This window comes from Calonectris borealis, chromosome 4 (genome assembly GCF_964195595.1).
Source record: "Calonectris borealis chromosome 4, bCalBor7.hap1.2, whole genome shotgun sequence".
Classification (NCBI taxonomy): Eukaryota; Metazoa; Chordata; class Aves; order Procellariiformes; family Procellariidae; genus Calonectris; species Calonectris borealis.
Window position 1 is genome coordinate 83,351,617 of NC_134315.1, and position 21,784 is coordinate 83,373,400.

Below are 21,784 nucleotides of genomic sequence, written 5' to 3' on the forward strand. Positions count from 1 at the left end.
CCTGTTGAGTCTGCATGTTCCCTCTTGAAATCAAGATCTAAAATGGGACAGTCAGCCACATCATTTTCTTTGCTGAAGTAAAGCGATCATTTCTTGACTCTGCACCCACTCTCCCACCAAGAATAAAAAATACCAGTCAGGGAGTTCAAAAACATTTCATCTCTAAAGAGATTGGTGTAAAAATAAAAATATTTTGATTTTTACTTCTGAACTTGATTTTTGGGTCGATGCTTTTGGCCCTCTAGCATTTTCTCTGGTGGAAGGAAGCCTCCTCACCCCACCTTCTGCCTTCAGTCAGCTTATGGTCACCCCCCCAAATGTGCTACCTTGCTGGCCAAATACCATGAGAAAGATGAGCCAGACCCTCCCCTACCCCCGTATGAGAGGATTTTTATCTCTCAAGCACGGCCTGATTAAATCACCTGCCATCACAGTCCAGCGGCCGCGACGGTGCCTTAACTTCTGTCCCCACAGCCTCAGGGGGGCACACGTGAGCGGCCATTTTGGGGCTGAGGGGCTCAGCGCCGGCGTGGGAGGGGAGTGGGGACAACGCTCAGGCTGTGCCGCCGCTGCTTTCCACACCACAGCTTCTCCGAGGCCACGCTGACATGAAAGCGGGCGGGTCCCTGAAAATCGGGTCGCAGCCGCGGGAGGACCCCTTCCCGGGGAGGAGGTGAGAGAAGGGACGAGACGTTTCTCCTCAGCGTGAGGAAACAGTCTCTCGGGGAAAGCAATAGCGGGTGCACGCCCTGATGAGGTAAAAAGCCCCTCGGAGTTGCGATGTGGAGGGTTTATAGAGGCTAGAGGGGCTTTGGGACAGACCTGCGCAGGTGGGAGAGGCCGGTCGGGGCACTCAGGGGTTCCCTCGTTTCCCGCCACAAAAAGGCAGGTGGTCGCGCGCGGCGGACATTTTGTCGGCGTTCGGGCGGGTCAGCGCCGCTATCGTCGCTGGGGAGATCCGCCGCTGCCCTCGCCCTCCTTCGCCGCACGGAAAACGCATCCGGGGCGGGGGAAACGGCACGGTCCCTTTCGGTTAGGAAAAACGGTCCTGTCGTCGTGGCGCAGTTGAACTTTCAGGGGCTGCTATGTGAGGGTTGGAGGCGATGTTTTCAGGTTAAGGAAGCATTTCTGGTACTTGGGATTGGGGTCGGGGCTAAAGGGCTTCCCTTTTGTCCATTACATGCCCTTAGGAACCCCCCACGGTGCTGTGGTCTTTTTCAGTCAAATGGGTATGTTGAAGGTGTCAAATTATCTACGATATGGAAACTGCTACTACAGCTACCTGTGGACTTACAGTGTAGTCCCATGTCTTCCAGAGGACCAGTCACCCAGGAAAATGCAAATAATGCAAATAAAATACCATCAGATACCATCCGGCTCAAAGCTACTCCCGAGTAGTAAGTTCTTCATTTTTCCTTTCTCTCCCCTGCCCCCCCATGAAAAGGTTCACAGACTTGTCCCCCAAAGGCTATTATTTGGAATCACATTCCCAAAACTCAAGACGTACAAGTCTAGACTTGTCCACCTTGGGCTCACCCCAGACTTCAGTTTTTCTTTTCTTTTGGGCATACCTCTAAAAGTACTTTTGTGAGGAAAAAGACTGTTTGGCTTTAATCAAGGAGATTGGGGTAGACAACATTTATAGATCAGATCAAGGCAGACATATGTAGAAATCTCGTCTTCAGTGTTTCTTGTAGAAAAATTCTGTATCTGGAAACATCGTGGGAAAGCGGTAGTTTCTTCACAGGTGCTGTTACAATGAGCGAGAATATCCAAGAATTAAGGTAGTACACAGGTTTTGTTTGTTATTAGAGAAACTCCTGTACCTGCTGTACCTGTCATTGCAGTAAACAGCACACTCACTGTGGAGTCGAAGCCAACAGATTGCCAAGGTGTAGTCTGTTACACTAATGTAATAGGAAAGATGTGAACACAAAATTTAAGGATATGGGTGCACAAGGCACTCTATAGGGAAGGATGAATTACACTGCTCATTGTAAGTTGTGTGACAGGATAATAGCTTCATTTCTATCCACAGCGGAATAAGTTCTTCCTGCTGGCAATGGGATATCTGCACATATAGCAGGATATAGTACTGCCCTTTGATAATGAATTTGCAGGGGTCCAGGACTCTGCCTGCTATTAGATTCAGAATCATTCAGCATTGGAAAAGTGATACTTGTGAAATTCAGTGATTTTACTGGTTTGGGTGATTTTTTTTTTCCCCCCAGAAGGTGGTGCTTGGATTTAGTGATTTTTATGTACAGTTGGTGTATCTAATATTTGAAAGTTTCTCCCAAAGAAGGATCATTAATGAGTTTGAAAATTAATGGCCAACTGAGAAAAATGGGGATGGTATTTTTCTTTCTAAAGCTTTGATTTACTGATTCACTCAGACTGTGATGGATCAAACCAGTGTCATCTCACCACTGTGCTTATTGCAACAGTGTGTAGTGGCAGATGCATAGAAAAATGGACAGGTAGAAGAGGTGTTTTTGCTTAGTATACCTCAGTATCTCAGTGTCCAGGGAATTAGAATGCAAAGACTTACTGAGTCTGAATTGTCTGTCCCAACCATCAAATTTATTAGTCTTGGGCGTTTGTATAGTCATTCTTTTAACCTGTTTATGCGTTTAGGTTATACTCCACAGTAACAGGGCCGTGTTGATAGAACTCCACCCCTAGTTGTAGCTGATGCCCCTTCCTCCCACTTTCAGGGTAACAGACTCTTCAGGATGCTTTTCCCCATACTCTGCAGCTCTGTTTGCACCTGTGTCCTCTAATCTTTCTTATCAGTAATGTTATAGAATGAAAATCCAGGTTTATCAGCATGCGTTAATACAAATGCAGAGAGGCGGCATAACAAGTGCAGTGCACAGACACAGGGACTTGTTGCATTGTGGAAAAAAAAGTGCTGCGTGGACAAAAATGAACTGTGCATGTTGTAATTGGGTCATTTGTGAATGTCACAGTCCTGCTATGCACACACAACTACTGACGCTAGATGACAAGGAGCTCCTCTCCTTGCTGATCTCCTATTCCTCCCTCACCTGTAGACTTGCCACTTAAAATATTTTTCCATAATTTCAGATTCCTCTTTGTCCCTCAACTATTTTTTCTTCATGTTTCCTCTTAGCTTTCTTCTATTTACAGCTTATAGGTGAATTGCCAAAACTCGCCTATTACTCTCACTTAGACTGGATTTCTTCTCTTGGTCAGAAAAATTCCTTTTGCCTTTTTTTTTTTACCTTATTTGTTTACTTTCTTTGCACATACACATTCCCCCCCGTCCAGGAATGTAAGATCTGTGCCTGGTCAATTCCAATAAGATAAGATGGTGTGAATCTGCACAGGTTTCCTTTCTTCTGTGCTGCAGGTTTTATACAACCAAACACTTCCCTGGTTCTACAAGTTTTCTGAGATGTTACTTATTATGCCTGCAAATCAAGTATTCGACAGATTTTTGTGGGTTTGATTGACCATACAGTTACAGTTTTGTGTCAGTAAGGTAGCATTTTATTGGCCAGCGAGGAGAAAAAATGTGGAAATAAAAGGAAATCCCTTTTCAAAAGATAAACCAATTTAGTTCTGTTTGTTTGATGAAGTGTTATTTTACTTGTTTGGACTTTTATACATTATGCCTGCTAGTGGCAAAACACAGTAGTTCAGTTGACTACGGTGGAGCTGCAGCAGTTGAAGATGTGGCACTGTGTTGCCAAATGTAAGTGCAAACCATAAGTGCATTACCAAATAAATTCTTTGGATTCGCATCTCTTTTCGGTTCATTTATTTCAAGTTGCATTTGGGATGCGGTGCAGTTAGATACTCTTCTGTATTCAGTCCTGCCTTTTCAGCAAATGTTCCTATGTGCTATTCTGCAGGGCGGCACTGGAAAGACAAACAAAAGAGGCTCTGAAACTCCACGAAGAAGCCACCAAATTCCCAGTGGAATCAATGATACATTCTTTGAGTCATGAGGAATCTTTACAAAGTGGCAATATGCCTAGCGTGGGTAAGTATGAAACAGATTTCAGAACAAGATTTGGGAGTAAATCACTATAAACATTGCAGACTATTATGTGATTTGGAAGGGTGCTCATAAATTCATGTTTCACGTTTCAAGCTGAATCCTCTTTAGGCCCTGCATCTTGAACAGCTCTTGTTGACGCAAACCCAAGTTAAAGGCAGAGCAGTTTTGAAGTGTTCTTCTCTGAACCCTGTGGCATTCCCCATCCAGTGTGCAACCCTAGAATTGGCTGGGTTTGTTGTCTTTAGAAGATGGTTCCTAGGTTTGACTATCGATAGATAGGCACTGCAAGGCACTAATGCCCAGTTTGTACGGATGACTGTTTATTCTCATGTAACGACTTGTTTCAACACTTAAATTTATCTGCCTTTCAGGCGCTGCTAGCCCATTTCTCGGCAACCAGAATGTTTTAGCTTCCTCGATTCTCAGCGCAGTGATGGAAAACTCAGCCTCTTCTAGTACGGGTAGTAGTCCACCCAGTAGTGTCTTCTGTTCCAAATATGAAATACATACTGATTCTGAGAAAAAAAACTTGAGTGGTGCTGGCAAAGAACACATGGAAAACATTCTGGAAGAATACTCGCAGAAAGGTGGAGATGTGCAGAAGAGGCCGAATGAAGTGAGTGGCAAATTTGGGGCAGCTTCTTAAGTGTAGATGAGCTTTTGTTGTTTTTATCATTGCTGAGTCTTTGGACAGTTTCGCCAGCGCTATTTTGAGCAGCCTCTTGGCTGCTGTAAATTGTACTTGGCCGTCATGATTCCCACATGTCGTTTGACAGAAATAGGCAGCGGGTAGTAATGTTGTTGGCACAATCCCTGTAACGGTGTTCCAAGCATAGTCAGTCCACTGCAGCACAGTGTGACTAGCTGGTTAAGTAAGACATATTTAAAAAAAAAAAGAAAAGAAAAGAAAAAGAAAAATAACCTCTTCATTCCCATACCCATGCTGCTCTCAGCCTCATTTTTTTAGGTTATGTATTCAGTATTTTGGTTGGTTTAGCTTGGTGGGTTTTTTTTTCTCCTTTAGACCGCTGAGCTACCTGAGCAACAGAAAATCAATTTAAGACTGATCATTGCTGATTTGCAGACCAAACTGATGGAAATGCAGTTGGAAAGAGACGCGCTTCAGGATACCAGGTATGAAGGCCAAGACAGATGTATTCTAGAGAGTGTATACGTGGGGCTTTGAGAAGCACACCAGATCTAAGTGAGAAACTTGCCCTCAGGAACGAAGACAATGAGACTATGGCACCTTGGTTTAGAAAACGGCTTATTATGTAGTTGTAAAAAACAGCAGTTAATCAACCTAACTATTACACCTATTAGTCAGGATAAAAGTCCGTGTTGTGAATCCTGTTTTTTAAATTATTTTTTTGGTTTCCAAATTTAGACAAAAGGAATCCCAGAGTCAAGAGAATGTAAAAATACAGCTAAAAAATACTATTCAAGAGCTGGAAGCTGCCAACCAGCTGCAGGAGGAGATGCTGAGGGAGGCTGACAGCCAAACTGAGCATCTGAAAAAGATGGTACACAGCCACGAGGAAGTACTTCTGGAACTACGTGGCATCCTAATGGACTACGAAGACGGCACAGGCAAGAAGTTCTATGAGCACGAGAGTATTACTAGCCTACACATCCACAACCTGAACACAGCATTTGCTGACGTCCTGCAGGATTTAGGCTCAGAGGTGTCATACCTCAAAGAAAAGGTTGTCCTGGTATGTGAAGAAAGTGCTGCTTTTCCTTCCAACACTCTGTGTTCTGTTATTTAGAAAATATTTTTGAAAACTCCATGAGTTCCCATCTAAACTGGCCTAAGGAAATGGTTATGGCATAAAGAGGTATAAATGCTGCTTTGGAGTTAAGATGGCAGGTGCTGGTATGCCAGGCTTTTACGCTGTCCCCAACTTGAGATTGGGTTTATTGCTGGAATTTAACCTGTATTGTGCACATTTTCACAGTTCAAGGTGGAAGCAAAAGGAAGGAAATCACACTTTAAAAATTACAGTTTAGACTGTCTTTTCTTCAGGGGTTAGCATTGTCATCTGTTTACAACAGGTGGAAGAAGAACTTGAGTCATTGAAAAAAGATTCACAGACCCAAAAACGACTTCTGCTTCAGCAACATGAAAATAGGTACTTGTTCTCCATTTATTTATTTGTAAAACCTAAATAGACTTTTTTTCACGTTCCACAGATAATTATTTTCTGATTATGATGATATTGGGGGTGGGGGGAAGTGACGGGGGGGCAGCAAGCGATGTTTTTGAGGACTTAGTAATTGTTCCCTTCCAGATGTTTATTTGCTCTTGACTTTCTGCTGCTTTTTCCTTCCATGCTGACAAGTTCCTGTTTTATTCACTGCCTCAAAAAATACTATTTTGGAAGAATCTGTACACCTTACTTTTGTAAGTGCGATTGGTCGCTCTAGGTGGACATCTAGAATTTGTTGGGAGACTAGTTCCACCGTTAAAAGAAAAGATTGAAAGTAATCACTTAGAAACTGCTGATGTAACCAACTTACTAATTTCATTAAGATCTTTGTCCTTCCTTGTTCAACAAGTCCTAATTTCCCTAGCTATCCATCTGAGTTATACAGTAACCTGTTCACAGTAAAAGGGTCAATAACTCAAAAGTTAGTATTTCATTCACAGTAGAACATCAAAATGATTACATTTCTGACTACTGAAAAATATCATTACCTCTTCAGTGGAGAAGTTATTATTTGCCAAGACTAAACTTATAACCAGTATTTTCTTTTTGAAACAGGATCGAGCAGCTAATAAGTGAGCATGAACAGGAGGTGGCAGCACTAACTGATAAAGCTAACAGTGCACGCAACTATGCAAATAGTATCCAAAGCCAGGTGGAGATCATTGAGTATGTTTTTTGATTATAGTATAGGCAATGTTAAGAGTAAGCTTAATTTGAGAGAAGGCTTATGCTGCTAGTATACTCTACACTCTGCCTACGCTTTTGGTTTCTTAGTGTCTTTGTTTAAAGAGTTAAGCAGTCCTTGCATAAGTTATGGAATAAAGAAAAAAAGGGAAGAACCAAAAAAACTTTAAAGCATGCTATATAGAGGATAAGCAAAATAGCCATGCATTAGGCAAACTCTGAGAATCGAGAGAGTTGGGCTGGTTCTCTTCTCAGACTGCTGCGGTTCAGAAGAAGAATAAAGCCAGCAAAGTCAGTGGGAGTTCAAACTGGCTCGAGCCGTCAGCTTTGTTCTTGCCACCAGCTTTTGGAATGATTAATCTCTGTTATCTGAGTTGTGAACAATTTCTGCGGAGTACGTGTCTAGAGTTAAGGGATGAAAGCGTATGTAAGCTAAGAGCTGTGGCTGAGTGCAGTTTTAGGTGGCTGCTTTGCACCGTGACCTTTGCCTTCTAAATATTCTATGTATTTGGATACAAAATGAATTTCCAGCAGCATTATTGGTTGAATCACAAACAAGAATGGGTAAACAGTTGGGTTGTTTGCGTACATGTACAAATAGTAATGAACGGTAATTTTAAAGAAGGGGTAATTTTCATTTGGGAGAAATAGCTGTGTTGGTACTGTTGACTTTGGCAACAACTGGGTGAGAATAAAAAGACAGTAATTCTCACCGGCCACCTGATGACTCAGAAATCAGTGCTCAATGTATCAGTTCAAAAAATGAGGATATGCCGTGCAGTGTTGCAAACTTAAGATGAGATTTAAATATCAGTACGCATTAATATCTGACTTGCGTAGTTGAGACTGAATAGCTGATAGCAAAATGCTTCTCAGTTCTGCTTGTAGAATAGTTGGGTGCATTTGAAAGCAGACTTAGCTTTCTTAGAACTTGCTTGATAATAAATGAGTTATCAGGAATAAAAAGCGTCAAGATTTCAATTTATGTAATTTTATGTGAGATAGATATCAGAGAGCAAATCTAACCAGTAAGAAGGTGTATTTTTTATGTGATCCCACTGTGAATGATAATCATACTTCAAAGCATGGTCATACTGATTGCAATGTAAACAACCACGAATGTTCCAGGCTTTCATGGTTCTTACAGTTTCTAACTTCTCCACCTAAAACTTTTCTTAGAGAACAAACAAGAAACCAAAATTCAGCGCATGCACATCAAGTTAGTCACCTGGAATCTACAGTTTCTCAGCTGTGTTCTGAATTACGAGAAGCTAAGAGGATGTATGAAGACAAGGTGCGTATGGATTTGCGCGTTAGCAGTACTGCTGATAAAACTGGATATGTGGATATCTGAAATGTTCCGGATGCATAAGGATAGTCTTTTGATAAGGGATTGCTTCAGAAGAACTGTGTGGACAATAAGATAAATTACATTATCCTTAACTCCATTTGTTTGTATTATTTTTAAGAAAGAGTTGTCTTCCTCTAACACAAAACAGCTTTGCAAAACTTACTGAACACAAAATAGTTTTGCCGAATGTATTGAGAGCATACCATAAATGATGCCTTCTGGAAAAACATAAAATGATTCTGCGGTACAAACATCACTTGCACATACAGGATAAGAACATTGTTCCACTATACCACTAGGGAATATATCAGCAAAAAACAGGCAGTAAAAATAGCTTCTTATTTAAGTCGTACTGGCCAGAAAAATCATTTGGTAACTTTGTCTTGGTAAGTGCAAGGATGAGAGAACATAGAGATTACAGCAGTGCTTGAGAAGCATTCAGGTGTCCCGAGAAGCCCCATTGTGAGTTAAGAATCTTAAATATTCGTTGAAATCCAAAGGCTTCTTATCAGCAGCATATAATATAGGCAAAAAAGACAGGCTGGCCAGCACTTCTGTATTCAAACCATTTCTTAATCCCATTAGAAAACATTGGTCTAGACAAACTTTTTAACCATGCTTCTCCCTGGAGACCAAGTTTTTTCCAGGCAGTACAGCAAGGAATTACTGCAGACAAATGGAGAGAACTTGTACATTCCCGCCACAGAATCTCTGCCATGTCGCTAACTGCAGGATTTTATATCCCGTTTCCATATCACGTCTGCTGCGTCTTCGACTTATTTCACTGCTTTGGATTCCAGTTTTATGAACAATTTGGATATCTTTAAATTCTTTGTTATTTTTGGTGAAAGATAATTCATGTTTTCCTTAGAAAATGACCTGACAACAGTTGCTCTCCACTCCCTTTAAAAATTAGTGGAGCTGACCCATGCAGAAATGCTTGATGGATCTAAATCCATCTTAGATTACAAGTCATGAGGATTTAGGCATCCTTCTCCTACATACTATTGGAAAGGGAAAGTTTAGGTCACAAGAGTGCCGTGAAGTTTGGCAGTCTCTGATAGTCTCTGATCCGAAAAGGTCTGAGAGTGGAATGGCAGGGATGTGCAGGTCAAGCCTGTGGAGCCATGGTGTACGTGTACTTGCACTATAAAGCAGAGCAGGAAGGACTTTATGTTTATCATTTCTGTAGGTTTCCACTTTCATCAATTGCATTGACTCACATGTATCAAAACTCACACTAGTCGGTTCCAGAAGTGACTTTTTGCAGCATCATAACTGAACCATGGAGAATTGTAAATTAATCTCCATTACTGTATTTCATCCTCAAGGAAGAGTACTATATACGGTATGCTTTTCATGTTGGGTCTATTTACCTGAATTCTTTTGATTTAAGTCATGCAGTGCACAGCATAAAGTCATATCACATATATAGCTATAACTGTAGTGTATATTTCTTAGGCATGTTCCCTTTCGTAAAGTTTACCTCACGACAGATGTAAAATTGGAAACTGGGAATCAATTTAAGGCTATTTTTCACAGTCTACCAACTCCAGAAAATGTTGGTTTTGTATATCTATAAAGGAATGTACTACTTGGTCCAAGAAAAATTGCTTTTGAATAGAAAGTGTAATACACCAATTTGCTAAGGTAGACTTCAGTGCGAGACAAGTTGATAGCTGGAAATCATTTGATCTGAGGCTGTTATGTGGAGTCATTCCTGGGAAGGTGTGAGAGAGAATCTAAATAAAGCTTTTACAAATGTATGTCTCTCTTTTACAACAAGTATTTCTCCGCAATTTCTCTGGTAGGAATACACTTTAGCAACTAAAATTTTCAAGGGAGTGGGTGAAAAGTAAAGCCAGTGTAAGTTGTTGATACTAGATAATTTCAGCAGTCAGAAAATCTGGTGACTTAACTTAATGGATATAAATGTAAATATTCAAGCATTCTGTTTGGATATGTCTATGTTAATATCTTTATTAGGAAGTGGTGTAGACTGGTCCATTATCTCATCTGCTGCCAGAAGTTGCATCCTTTCAGAGAAAGGGACTACCACTTGGAGCAAAACATGTTTGCCTGTAGATTTCTTAATGTATTCATAGTGAAGGACTATCCCTCCCTGCCTTAGCTACATAAAACCTGCTGTTAGGCCTAGGTGCGTCTGAAGAACTTCACTGAATCATTAAACATGAAGTGAATATGACGGAATATATGCTTGGGACCAAATTCTTCCTAAATTAACTTAATTGTACAGGAAAGGCCCTGTGTGAGGACAGCTCTTTCTGTCACTGTCTGTGAAAACCCTATTGATAGTGTTGTACACAGTCGTCGAGCTCTTCAGAGCGTGTACTTCAGACTTAGATTTTCTGTGGAAATGTGGAGTAGTTGTGTAAGGAGGGTTTCGGGGAGAAGTAATCTAGGATTTACTGAGATTTCACCTTCTGAGGGAGGGCTCCACAAGATGGGAGGAAACCCCTTTCAAAAAGGATCTGAGACAATTACAGGAAGAAAAGGCCCTGATAATGTCCTTCTGCTGCTTAGGCATTGGAGCTCTAGAAAGAGAAGATTACTGATTTTATGCGATTTTGGGGAAGAAAAACTTCATAAGAAGATCTTCAGAACTTTCCTTGACAACATCTTCTCATATCATCCTGATGTTCCGAGCCCCCATTTGGGGAAGGACATGAAGTTTTGGGACTAGCTCTATGTAAATGGTCCATTACTAATTGAAAAGAATTATGTCATCATTATAATTGTATGCGTGAAAGAAGGGGTAGGGGGGCTGAAGAGGAAGGGAAGAGATTATTGCCTTTGTCACAACCTGAAGAAACATTTTTAAGGAAGTAGAAAGGAAATGTCCGGATTTTGGTGTTAGCCAAAAGAGAGATTGCAGATCCTAAAACGTTTATTAGAAGAGCACTGTAGGAGATTCCATGTATTTTCTCTTTGACTGATTCCATATAAATTGCATTTTACTTACACTTGCATTATATTGGCTTTTCTAACTAGTAGTACTGCAAATCAAGCAAGGAGCTTGAACTTTTTTTCTAAAGTGGATCTTTGCCCATTTACAGTGTAGGTAAGGAATTTTTTAAGAGCTGTGGATCAGGGCTGAAGCCAATTCATTCTCGGGAACCTCAGTTAACTCTACAATGAAATTGTGCTTAATCACTAAAAGAAGACAACACAATTCTGAATACACCTAGGGAATAACTCTGCTGAGCCAAAAGATGACATTTGGACTTCTTTCGAGTAGAACCTAGAAGAAAACTAGAAGAAATCCAATGTAGTACTAGGAACAGATTAAGATAACTCTTAATGAATATTTGTCTTTATTCTAGGTCAAAGATCTTGAGAAGCAATTGCACCTAGCTCATTCCGAGATAGCAGAAGCTCAGACAGAACAGGATCAACGCAGCCAAGAATCTAGAAATCTGAATGACCAGATTCATCAATTGTTGGTAAAAACAAGAAATAGTATTGGAAAAAATCTTGCTTTCTAAAGGCCTCTCTGAACTGCTGGTATTCAGATTTGCACATTGCTTGTTGCCGACGTGCATCGGCCCCCTTATAATTTAAGTTTGAGGATTATTTTTTACTAGAAATTTGAATTGGCTGTGAAGGAAATTTCCCAGAGGCCTTTTCCATTAGCTATGCAAGACATTCAGAGTTAAAATTAACTTTGTTATAAAATCAAAATCCTTGAATCCTATGCAAATCATATTAAAGATGCTGAGCCACCTTCACTTCAACCTCAGGGTTTAGATCCCTCTATTAAGGAACCTTGGTCCCTTAACACATACTTTGCAAGACATATCCAGGATTTTCCTAACAGCACTAAACATTCCTTTGTAACTGATAGAGAATACTCGCAAATTGAATATACAGTATAAAAAAATTTTGCCACATAGGGTTGGTTTCATCACAACTGGTTTCATATACTATAATTAGCCTTGCTTTTCTTCTTACATGAGATTATTCCTTAATGATCGAATTTTGGGATATTAGTTTGTGTGGTTTCATTAGGTTTGTCTGCCCGGTTAGTGTCACAGTGCTTCTGAAGGAGATGTTGAAATTATTTCATTCCATTTAGTGCTGTCCTATTCAAGAATATGTTAGTGTAAATAATTTCCTACAGATTATACATAACTATAGAGAAGACTGGAGTCAGAATAATCATGCGTAAGTGAAGGTTAGGAATCTAATTTTAGGATTCCTTTTGTTTCTGTGTCTTCAGCTCATGTTTTCTTTCTGCCATTCTCTGAGCTTCCTACTTAGTTCTCTACTTCAGCTTTAATAATATGTAGATAGTTAACAAGAGCAAAAGTTATGATTAGCAGAAATGCCTATTGATAATTCAGTTTGGGCACATTTTAAATTAATATTTTTTAAATTGGTAGCCCTGAAATGTGTATGTCACTATTTTTAATATTATTTATATTTTAAATTATTATTTATAATTTCAATTATGTACTGTTAGGATTAGGTCTGAGGTGGAAAAGATTTAAGCTCTGGAGAATGTGTGACTATTTACTGCATGAAGTAAAACAAGCAATGAACAATTCTTACTAGTGGTGAAGATGGGTATTTATCAAGAGCAGCCTTCCTTGGCATGTAATGTAGTGCTTCATTGTTTTTCATTTGATGTTGACACAATATAATCTTTTTTCATTTTGTAGCTTATAGTGGTTTTGGGGTAGATGTAAATGACATGAAAGACTTCAGCATTAAGGTGTTACAAACTTTGAAATAATTATAGCAGCAATATATAAAATTGAAAGTTACTGCTTTGTTGGAAGAAAATGTGTAGGAGGTGTCAGGCTAGTTTAGCCGATATTCCCGTCTTCGGCTAAGTGTAAACCCATGCAGTAGTCCCTATTCAGATGTGTAACCGTGTAATTGAATGTTGCTAATGTTAAGGGGAAGAACAAAAAAATCCTAAATGTGATTCAAGGAGGGAGATTACTTTAATTTCTTGTAGACTGAACTTCATAAAAAAGAGATAGAACTGAGTCTAGAAAAAGAGCAGAACAAGCGATTTTGGGATCGGAACACAGACAACAGCATCACCATTGACCATCTAAGGAGAGAACTAGACAACAAAAACATGCACTTGCAGCGCATGGAAAAGACAGTGAAGGAAATGAGGACCAAATGTCACAGACAAATGGAGCGCCAGGTTGGTGAGCAACTGCAGCGTGATAGTGTTCAAGATAGCAAGTGCAACGGCTGGGGGCTGTACTTCAGACAGGAACACTGTAACTCTGGTTACCATGGCCAGGAGGCCTCTGTAGCTCATGTGCCAAAATTTTCCTTCCAAAGATGCAGTTACATGACAGTCAGAATTGGCATTTTTTTTTTTTTTTTTGTTAATCTGACCCGTCCAGCCTTTATTTCTCTTTACTGATGAGGAAGCAGAAGCATTATTTTTAATTTTGATTTTTGACATAGAAGCCTTGAGAGAAAATGAACGTTCTGCTGATAGTCTGTTTGATTTTGACTGTAAACCTCCAAAGCAGCATTTTGTAAATTTCCAGGAAGTTTGGTGCTGCCAGACCTAACAAACTATTGAAGGTAGTATTTTCGGTAGCGAGCACTTCTGTAAGAATAATTAGTAAATTAAAGGCCTTCATAATGCCTTACTTTGATGTAGTGCTTAATGAAAACATAATGAAGTTTGTGTTTATAATGCTAAGCTGAATGCAGTGCTATGTCAGAAGAATTACTTCTGGCAAAGTAGCTTCCTAGACATTGACTTGTAGTGCATTCCCCTTTCTTCAAGACTTCTGCCCCTCAAAAATGAGCTATAATTAGGTAACCCACTTTGCATTATGAGTAAAGGTCAAGTTAATTCCTTTCTTTCCTACCAGCCACGGGCTTGTGCTACCTCACACATTGTTCTACTTTTTCTCAAACCATTATTTTTCCTTTAAAATCCTCCCACCAGGAAGTTCATTCCTGTCTTCTGTTTCCATTTTGTACTATTAGCAGTTCCTGAGTCACAGTACTTTGTGCTTTAAGTGGTGCACATCGCTGCCTGCAGGAATAAAATCAGCAATAAATTATTCATGTAGATACATTTTTTTCCCAACTTACAGTGCAGTCAGTTGAGTTTTATCGCTTAAAATTCTTTAGACCCAACTACAGTCAATTTTATAGTAATATTGCCGGTTTATTCATTTTTTTACGTCAGTTTAACATTTTTCATTTTCTATGATTAGAAAACCAATATTCTAAGCAATACTTAATTTATTTAAATGGAGAAAGATGAAAAAAACCCCAGAAGAATCACATAGTCATTGTAAACCCGACCATGCTGACATGATATTCCTGTAAAACTTAGCTATTTAAAATGAATTATAGAAAAACAGAAATGTGACAGGAAATTCTAAAGGTAGAAATAAACGTTTCTCTTGGTCGATGCTTATATTGCTATTATTCAGATGGCTGCAATTAAGGAAAAAAATGAAAGCATTGGAAGAAGCTCCTCTTTGACTGCCCAACTGGAGTCAACGAAGGAAACACTCTGTGAAGTTAAAGAAGATCTTACAGCCAAACAGATCGATTTGGAGACTGCTGAGAAAACAGTGTCAAATCTGACAGCCCGTCTGCAGGAGAAAGGGAGCGCCCTTGAGGTTACCAATAAGGAAATCAAGAAGCTACATCCACGGCTTGGCAGTAGGATGCAGGAGCTCCAGCATCTAAAGAATGAAGAGGACTGTTTACACAATGTGCAGTCACAGTGTGAAACACTGAAACTGCAGCTCTTGGAGAAGGAACGGATTATTGAGATCTTTCAAAAGCAAATTGATAACATGACGCAGATTGTGGGCCAGCATAGTCGAACTGCTGGAGCAATGGAAATTGAGAAATCTCAGCTTATAAAAGAAAGAAATGACTGGAAGCTTAAAGTAGAAGAACTTAAGGTGTGCAAATGATGCTGTATTTATGTCTCTGTAAGACAGCAAATGTTTTCTGTTTTTAGGTCTGTACCTTAATGTGCTAATACTGTGGTTTTAAAGCAGGTCAGACAATGCAGCTTGAATCCTAACAGCGCTAGAAGAGTTAGTGGGCAGAGAAGAAAAATATTATCACATTACTGCCAAAAATGAATAATTCACTGGTGCAAAGCAGTTGCCAAAAGGTTTGTGAAAGCTGGCATATAACATGCTGTCCTCAGCGATATAATTGTCCACACCAGTAACAGAACCAGAAATACAAAGTGTTACTGAGAAATAACAGAGAGTGAGCGCTCCGAATTCCAAATTGAGGACACTGTTTATAACTGGTTATTTCTCAGACAAGAACTACAGGATAGGGTAGTCTTACGCAGGTCAGCATCTTCAGAAAAAAATCACTCTAGGTAGGGAATTTCATCCTCTTCTGTAAGAAGACAGTTGAGCATTAGGAGTGAATATGGAGGTAGTGCTACAAGAGGATGGAAATAATTTTCATATACACTTGGTAAGGTTAAACATGCTGTGAAGCCATCACATCAGATTCCCTTCTACCCTTTTTGCCTGGATTAGCAATTTTCACAGAAGTAATTTGCCTATTTTTGCTGTTTTTCTTTCTTGCCCCAAACTGTTGACAACTGAGATTTAAAGTAATGATGATGTCTGCACATCTTTGTGGTTATTTTATATAATTATGTATATTACACATAATTACTATTGGTTTTTATGTAAGTAGATTGCAAAGGATGAGAAAGAAGCCAGAATACATGACATGGAGGCCAGACTGAGCGAGCTGGAACTGGAAAAGGTTAAACTGGTAAACACATGCAGTGAGAGGCTCCATGCACTTAATGATATGAAACTGGAAAAAGATCAGCTAATGAATGAACTCCAAGCCGGTCGGAGTGAGCTAGCTGGCCTTGCAGGTAGGGAGCCTCGACTTAGCTCAGCTCCGATAGCTGCTAAATTGGGCTGATGTTAAAAATAGAAGAGCGGCTTGCTTGCTGAATCCAAATATGGCTGCTGGTACAGCAGAAGGTTCCCTGCCAGCATGGGATGGTCAGATTGCTTCAGAGAGCTAAGTCATGGTTTGGGATTCTGGCACAGAATGATGGGAGTACAATCTTTATGGCAGTCTCTCACTGCCCTGAGCAAAAATACTTAAACCGCCTGACTCTGGAGACCAAAGAAGCAGATTTAGTAAATCACAGAATAGAAACTTGACCACTTTTTCCTGAGTGTTATTTAAGAGCACTAGTGGATCCCATTAACCATCGGTGGTCAAATGACAGTGGAACTTTGTTTGTGTTTTGTTGTCGTTTTGCTACAACGTTTTTTAAAGGTTTATGTTCTAACTCCAAGCACTGTTTTCACAACTAATGTGTGGGGAAGCAGATCAAGATAATATTTAAAAAAAAAAAAAAATTAGGGGCTGGACCCAAGGCAACCACCAAAATTCAGGGAGATCCTCTGTGAAACCTGCACTGCAGCCAGACAGATTACACTGTTCACACGCTTTGCTGTCTACACACCCCTGTACTCTCATACCCATTGGTAACATCTGTTTCTTCACAACTCAGCTATACTTCTAACTTCTACTTCATTAAGTTTTATAAGAATTAAACAGACACTGTGATTTGACATGGAAGGTCTGACGTAGCTTTGTATAGTACTATCAAGGTGAATGATGTGTAAGAAAGGCTTACCGGAGTGAATGGCCACAGAGAAATTAGGGCCAAGCTGTTGATAGAGTCTGAGCACACAGCTGGCTGGCTGGTAGTGGTACGGGGAGGACATAAGAGGAGTTGAAGAGAGATACAAGAAACAGAGCTGAGAAGCGGAGTTGCGGGGGAATGCTTGACAAATTAGATCAGTTCAGACCTAAGTCTGGTTGTAAGTGCGGCTGAGAGAAGAATGACCAGGGCAACATGCTGTCTCACTGATACCCTTAACTTTCACAATATGCAGTTGGTTCCAGCAGCAGGAACTCAGAAATGTGGATTTAAATCACTTTCTTGAACTGTTGCTTTGGCAAGCAACCAAAGAACGGGTTTGTTTCTGGTGAAACAGAAGCTTTTGCTGACATGCAAGACAATGAACTACTAGTTGTGCATTTGTTAGCAGTGGATGTTATTTGCTTTATGTCTTAGCTATCTGCATATCTAATACTCCTTTAAAGAGAGTAAGCGACAGATCAGTGATCTTAGTCTAGAAGAATGATAATTTTTGTCGCTATAATTTCAATCTTTGCTTACTCTCACCAGAAGGATTTGAAGATTTGAAGAGGGGTTACCAGGATAAAATCGAGGAGATGGAAAATACTGCAAACAGACTGAAAATGCAGTTGAAATCTGCCCAAGCTGAATTGGAACAGACCAGGACTGCTCTAAAGACTATGGAGGGATCTGATGGCCATGGTAATTATGGATTGATCTCCCCAAAAATCACACGTTTGTCTTTTTAGTAAGAGGATTTTTGTAAGTATTGATTCCTCAGTAGATGTTGTAGTAATATTCCAGATAGTTTGAGAAATAAAGAAACAATATTGCAGGTGACAACATATTTTTATTTTACCGTTTACTACATACTGTAAAACTTAAACCATGAGTTGAGTTTTCTCAGGTGATCTTTATGCAGATTTCCAGGGAATGCGGTCTTTTAGTCTTGTGTGGGTCTGGTGCCACTTACCTTGGACAAAACTCCAACTGATTCTACTGGGTGGTTTGCACACATAAGCGACTACAGGATCATAAGTGGTCCTGTGGAACTTAATTATTCTAACATATTGCTGATAACGGATTTCCAGAGTCTTTTGTCGGGACTCAGAATGCATAATCAATGTGGTTCATTGAGAATTAACCTTGTCTTTTACAGCTATGAAAGTTGCAGTGGGAATGCAGAAGCAGATCACAGCCAAGAGAGGACAGATAGATGCGTTACAGAGCAAGATAAAATTCTTGGAAGAGGCAATGGCAAATGCAGCTAAGGTCACACGAGCTCCGTGTAAAAGTATTTAACTGTATCTACGGAAATTTTTCTTCGAAGAAATGCATGGCCAAAAGCACAATTGGCCCAAGAAGGACCAAAGACAATTTTACTTGATGTAATGGGCACCTTCCCTGTCCTGCTAGCATATAGCAGGGACTGTCTCCACCCCATAAATTAGCCTTCTGCATAGAGACAGGTTTTAATTTATATTAGTTCTCCATGAAAGAACAGTACTAGTTGCAATGAGAATCAAGCTTTTACATATCCATTCTTTTTAAAAATGTCTATTAATGCATTCTATATCCTCCTGAATTTGGCCCACAGTGCTTCCCCTCTTTATTTTCTGAGGCGGTTATTTGCAGTTCTGATTGTAAACTCTATGTCACAAAGAATCATTCAGTTACCGATAGCTGGAGTTTACTGAATGATTATTTATATCTGTTCACTATAACCTGTCCTCCTTCTTTACTGGCTTTGGATCCTGTGGATCCTGAAGCTTAAAATTCCAGTTTCAAAATGGATCTAAAATCCAAGATGTTACTTCATCGGGACCAGTCCAATTGTACTTTTCTTTATAAGACCTGTCTTCGTGTTGAAAAACCTCATCTCTCTGCAAGAGAGATGCTAAGCTTCTGGAACGGTTAATTCATATCTTTCAAAGAGAAGAAAAATTGCAGAAAACAAGTGTGTATAATGTAGGTAGTTATAAATTCTTGACTCGTACTTTTGCTGTTCTTATCTTAAATTCAGGAGAAGCATTACCTCAGAGAAGAAAATAGTAAACTAAGTCAAGAATTGAGCTGTATTACAGCAGAAAATACCAAGGTTGCTGGGGAACTGGAGATCCTGAGATCACAAGACAAACGTCTGAAAGAAAAAATATCTAAGATGGAGACAGCCCTTGATAAGGTAACTTTCAGTTCGGTGAGACTTCTGGGGGCTTTCCTCTACAGTCACTCGGGAGGAGAAAATGTCTGACCTCTTACCATGTATTTAGTGTGTCCTGTTCACGTGTACTGTAAGATACTTACCTGAAGAGATGTCTGTAGTTAAGACTGTCTTCTGTTTTTTTAATGGTAAAAGGCTTCTATTTTCGTTAAGAGAATTCTTGATTTACTCCTTACTAGCTCAGGGAAATACAAGCTGCAGGGAATTTAAAGCAGATTGACCTTCCAGACCTGCCATTGGCTCTTGGCACAGCTCCTTTCCCTGGCGAGGGAGACTACTATTCAATGTAACAGGGGCCCCACTGGAACCGAGTGTGGGCACACACTGTCTCAACACACTTGTCCATGCTCAGCCCTTTCTGGGACCTTAGTTAGCCAGCTGTGGGTCCCTCAGGGTAAGGGACATTTTTAAGAACATCGTGTTGTTTCATTTGCCTTTTTTAGTTGAGGTTTCTGTTGCTGACATACCTTACTCCTAAGGCTAGGTTCTACATTTTGGTCTGACTGGCACATAAATCCCAGGTGCCCTACAGGTAAACTGCTGCTTTTCCAGAAGGAAGAGTCCTTTTCAGCTGCTCAGAATTCTAGCTTTTCAGGATGTAAATTTCCATGTAAGGTGTCATTCTCAAATTGCTTTATTACTTCAAAAAAATAATAAAGTAAAAGTAATGGTGATACCTCCTCCCTAGTGTGGCATTTTCTTACTTTAAATGCTTGATGCTGGAAATTTAACTTTCTTTGTAATATATATCATTGTGCACAGTCCTAGCCAACTGACAGAGAAGCTGAGACACAGTGGAGGCAGGTGCTCGCTGAAAAGTAGCACATACGGTACACTAAATAACAATTCTTAGGAATTAGTAAAGGTTGTACTGTGTCGTCTCACAGGATGCCAGTATATGCCATTGCAGAGCATTCATTGTATAAACATCCTAAAGTGTAATTTGCCATCTTGCTCATCGTTAATGATTCAGAGTTAAATGTTCAAAAAGCTGCTGCTTCTAATCATACATCCACAGTGCCTCAGGGAGCCTGCCCATGCTTCCCTCAGTGGCAGTCATAAAGAAGCACAGAGAGCCAGGTGTTTTTTTAAAACCAAAGAGGGAACTCAGCTAGAGTGATAAAACCAGTCTGGTTCATAAAGATCTCTCTCTCTCTTTTTGTGCTTTGGCTTAGAGCTTCCTCTCTTCTTCTTGCTATCCTGGTAAGTACTCATAGAAAAATAGCTACATTATTAGATCTTCTCACACCTTTTCAGAGTAAACTTTTTAAAAAAGAAAGAGTATATAACAACTTAACAAAGACAGATCAACGAAGTTATTAGCCATCCATTTTAAAACCTTGAGTATAGTTTTGCCTCACTAGCACAGCTGAATTTTCTAATCCCAGAGGTGTTCAGTAGGTCTAGGGCTGTCCCTGACAAGATTAGCTCCCTTCTGTGATATGACGGTGTGCATTTTACAGCTACTAACATCATACAACCAGTCAGCTGCTTTTGTAAGCCTATCAAGAAAGGTATCTGGTCATATTGCAGTATTTCTGTACTGATAGCAGTAGATAAATACAGCATCTGTGTGTGTACCTTGTTTCTTTATCGGAAAGAAAACATGAAAGCGTAATCCACAGCAAGTTAGCAAAATTAATTTATGCTGCTTCTATCCTCTCTTACAGGCATCCATGCAATTTGCAGAATGTCAGTGCATAATCCAGTGTCAGGAACAAGAAGCTATGCGCTTCAGACTGCAGCATACTTTAGATGTAAAAGTAAGTACATTACTGAGAAGCATGGGTATAAAGTTAGATGCATTTACTTTGCGTCCTGACTTTAGGTTTAACCCTATTTATTGCACATACTCTAAGAAGCTTGTATTCTGAAACCCTTTTTTACGTGGAATACCTCATTGCTGCACAAGTCACGTGCATAATTTCAGTTCCTTTGAAGCGCTATTTACAGTAACGGCCACAAAAAAGTCAAACAGCTACAGGAATATTGGACCATATGTTTCAGCTGCTAAGTTTGGTTTCAGTGACACTTCAGCATTTTCTTGCAGCCCTAGGCAAATAAAAACTAGAAATGTTCGTGGCATTATTATGAAAAATGAATTAGAGAGACAAGGTCTGTAGGGATGCCTTTTACTAGTGTAACTGTTAGAGGTAGAAAGCACTAACAAGCTTTTGGGTGGCCACATCCTTCTTCAGGCCTGAAATAAAACCAGCAACCTTAAAGCTACATATAGGCTGGAAACAAGGGCTCTGAGTTTAATTTGATTATGCTAATTAGTTAGGCAGCACCAAAAAAAATCATTTTTAAGAAGCAAAGAGAGATGTTAGCAAGGGGAAAGGAAATATGGTCATGAGGCATCTGGGACAGAAAAAGGAAAACATGCAATTGGTATCTGTCGAGCTATATAGCATTAGTGAAGGATAGAGTACAGGGAAAATCATGCAGTAATGTAAAGCCAGTATCTCTATTATAGAGCCCAGAATTTTTATTGACAAATAGATTTAGTCCAATCTGTATCTTTACTACTGAGTTTAGTAGAGAATATTATTTACCTGTGCCTTATTTATAACCATAGACCATTAAGGCTGCAGTGAAACTACTGCTATAAATG

The 21,784-nt window shown here is 39.8% G+C and overlaps 1 protein-coding gene across 1 annotated transcript in view; it reads left to right on the forward strand.

The window, feature by feature from the left end:
- Positions 1–1,360: 1,360 nt before the first annotated feature.
- CCDC158 (coiled-coil domain containing 158) overlaps positions 1,361–21,784 on the forward strand; it is a 30,694-nt gene continuing 10,270 nt past the window's right edge. The window contains exons 1-16 of the mRNA XM_075150647.1: positions 1,361–1,397; positions 3,882–4,012; positions 4,402–4,646; positions 5,055–5,164; positions 5,418–5,745; positions 6,086–6,162; positions 6,796–6,906; positions 8,104–8,218; positions 11,620–11,739; positions 13,260–13,457; positions 14,722–15,204; positions 15,971–16,160; positions 17,499–17,651; positions 18,109–18,221; positions 18,973–19,131; positions 20,841–20,933. Of these exons, the coding sequence (XP_075006748.1) occupies positions 3,955–4,012; positions 4,402–4,646; positions 5,055–5,164; positions 5,418–5,745; positions 6,086–6,162; positions 6,796–6,906; positions 8,104–8,218; positions 11,620–11,739; positions 13,260–13,457; positions 14,722–15,204; positions 15,971–16,160; positions 17,499–17,651; positions 18,109–18,221; positions 18,973–19,131; positions 20,841–20,933 (2,553 nt within the window). The 5' untranslated portion in view covers positions 1,361–1,397; positions 3,882–3,954. The remainder of the gene's footprint in view (positions 1,398–3,881; positions 4,013–4,401; positions 4,647–5,054; positions 5,165–5,417; positions 5,746–6,085; positions 6,163–6,795; positions 6,907–8,103; positions 8,219–11,619; positions 11,740–13,259; positions 13,458–14,721; positions 15,205–15,970; positions 16,161–17,498; positions 17,652–18,108; positions 18,222–18,972; positions 19,132–20,840; positions 20,934–21,784) is intronic.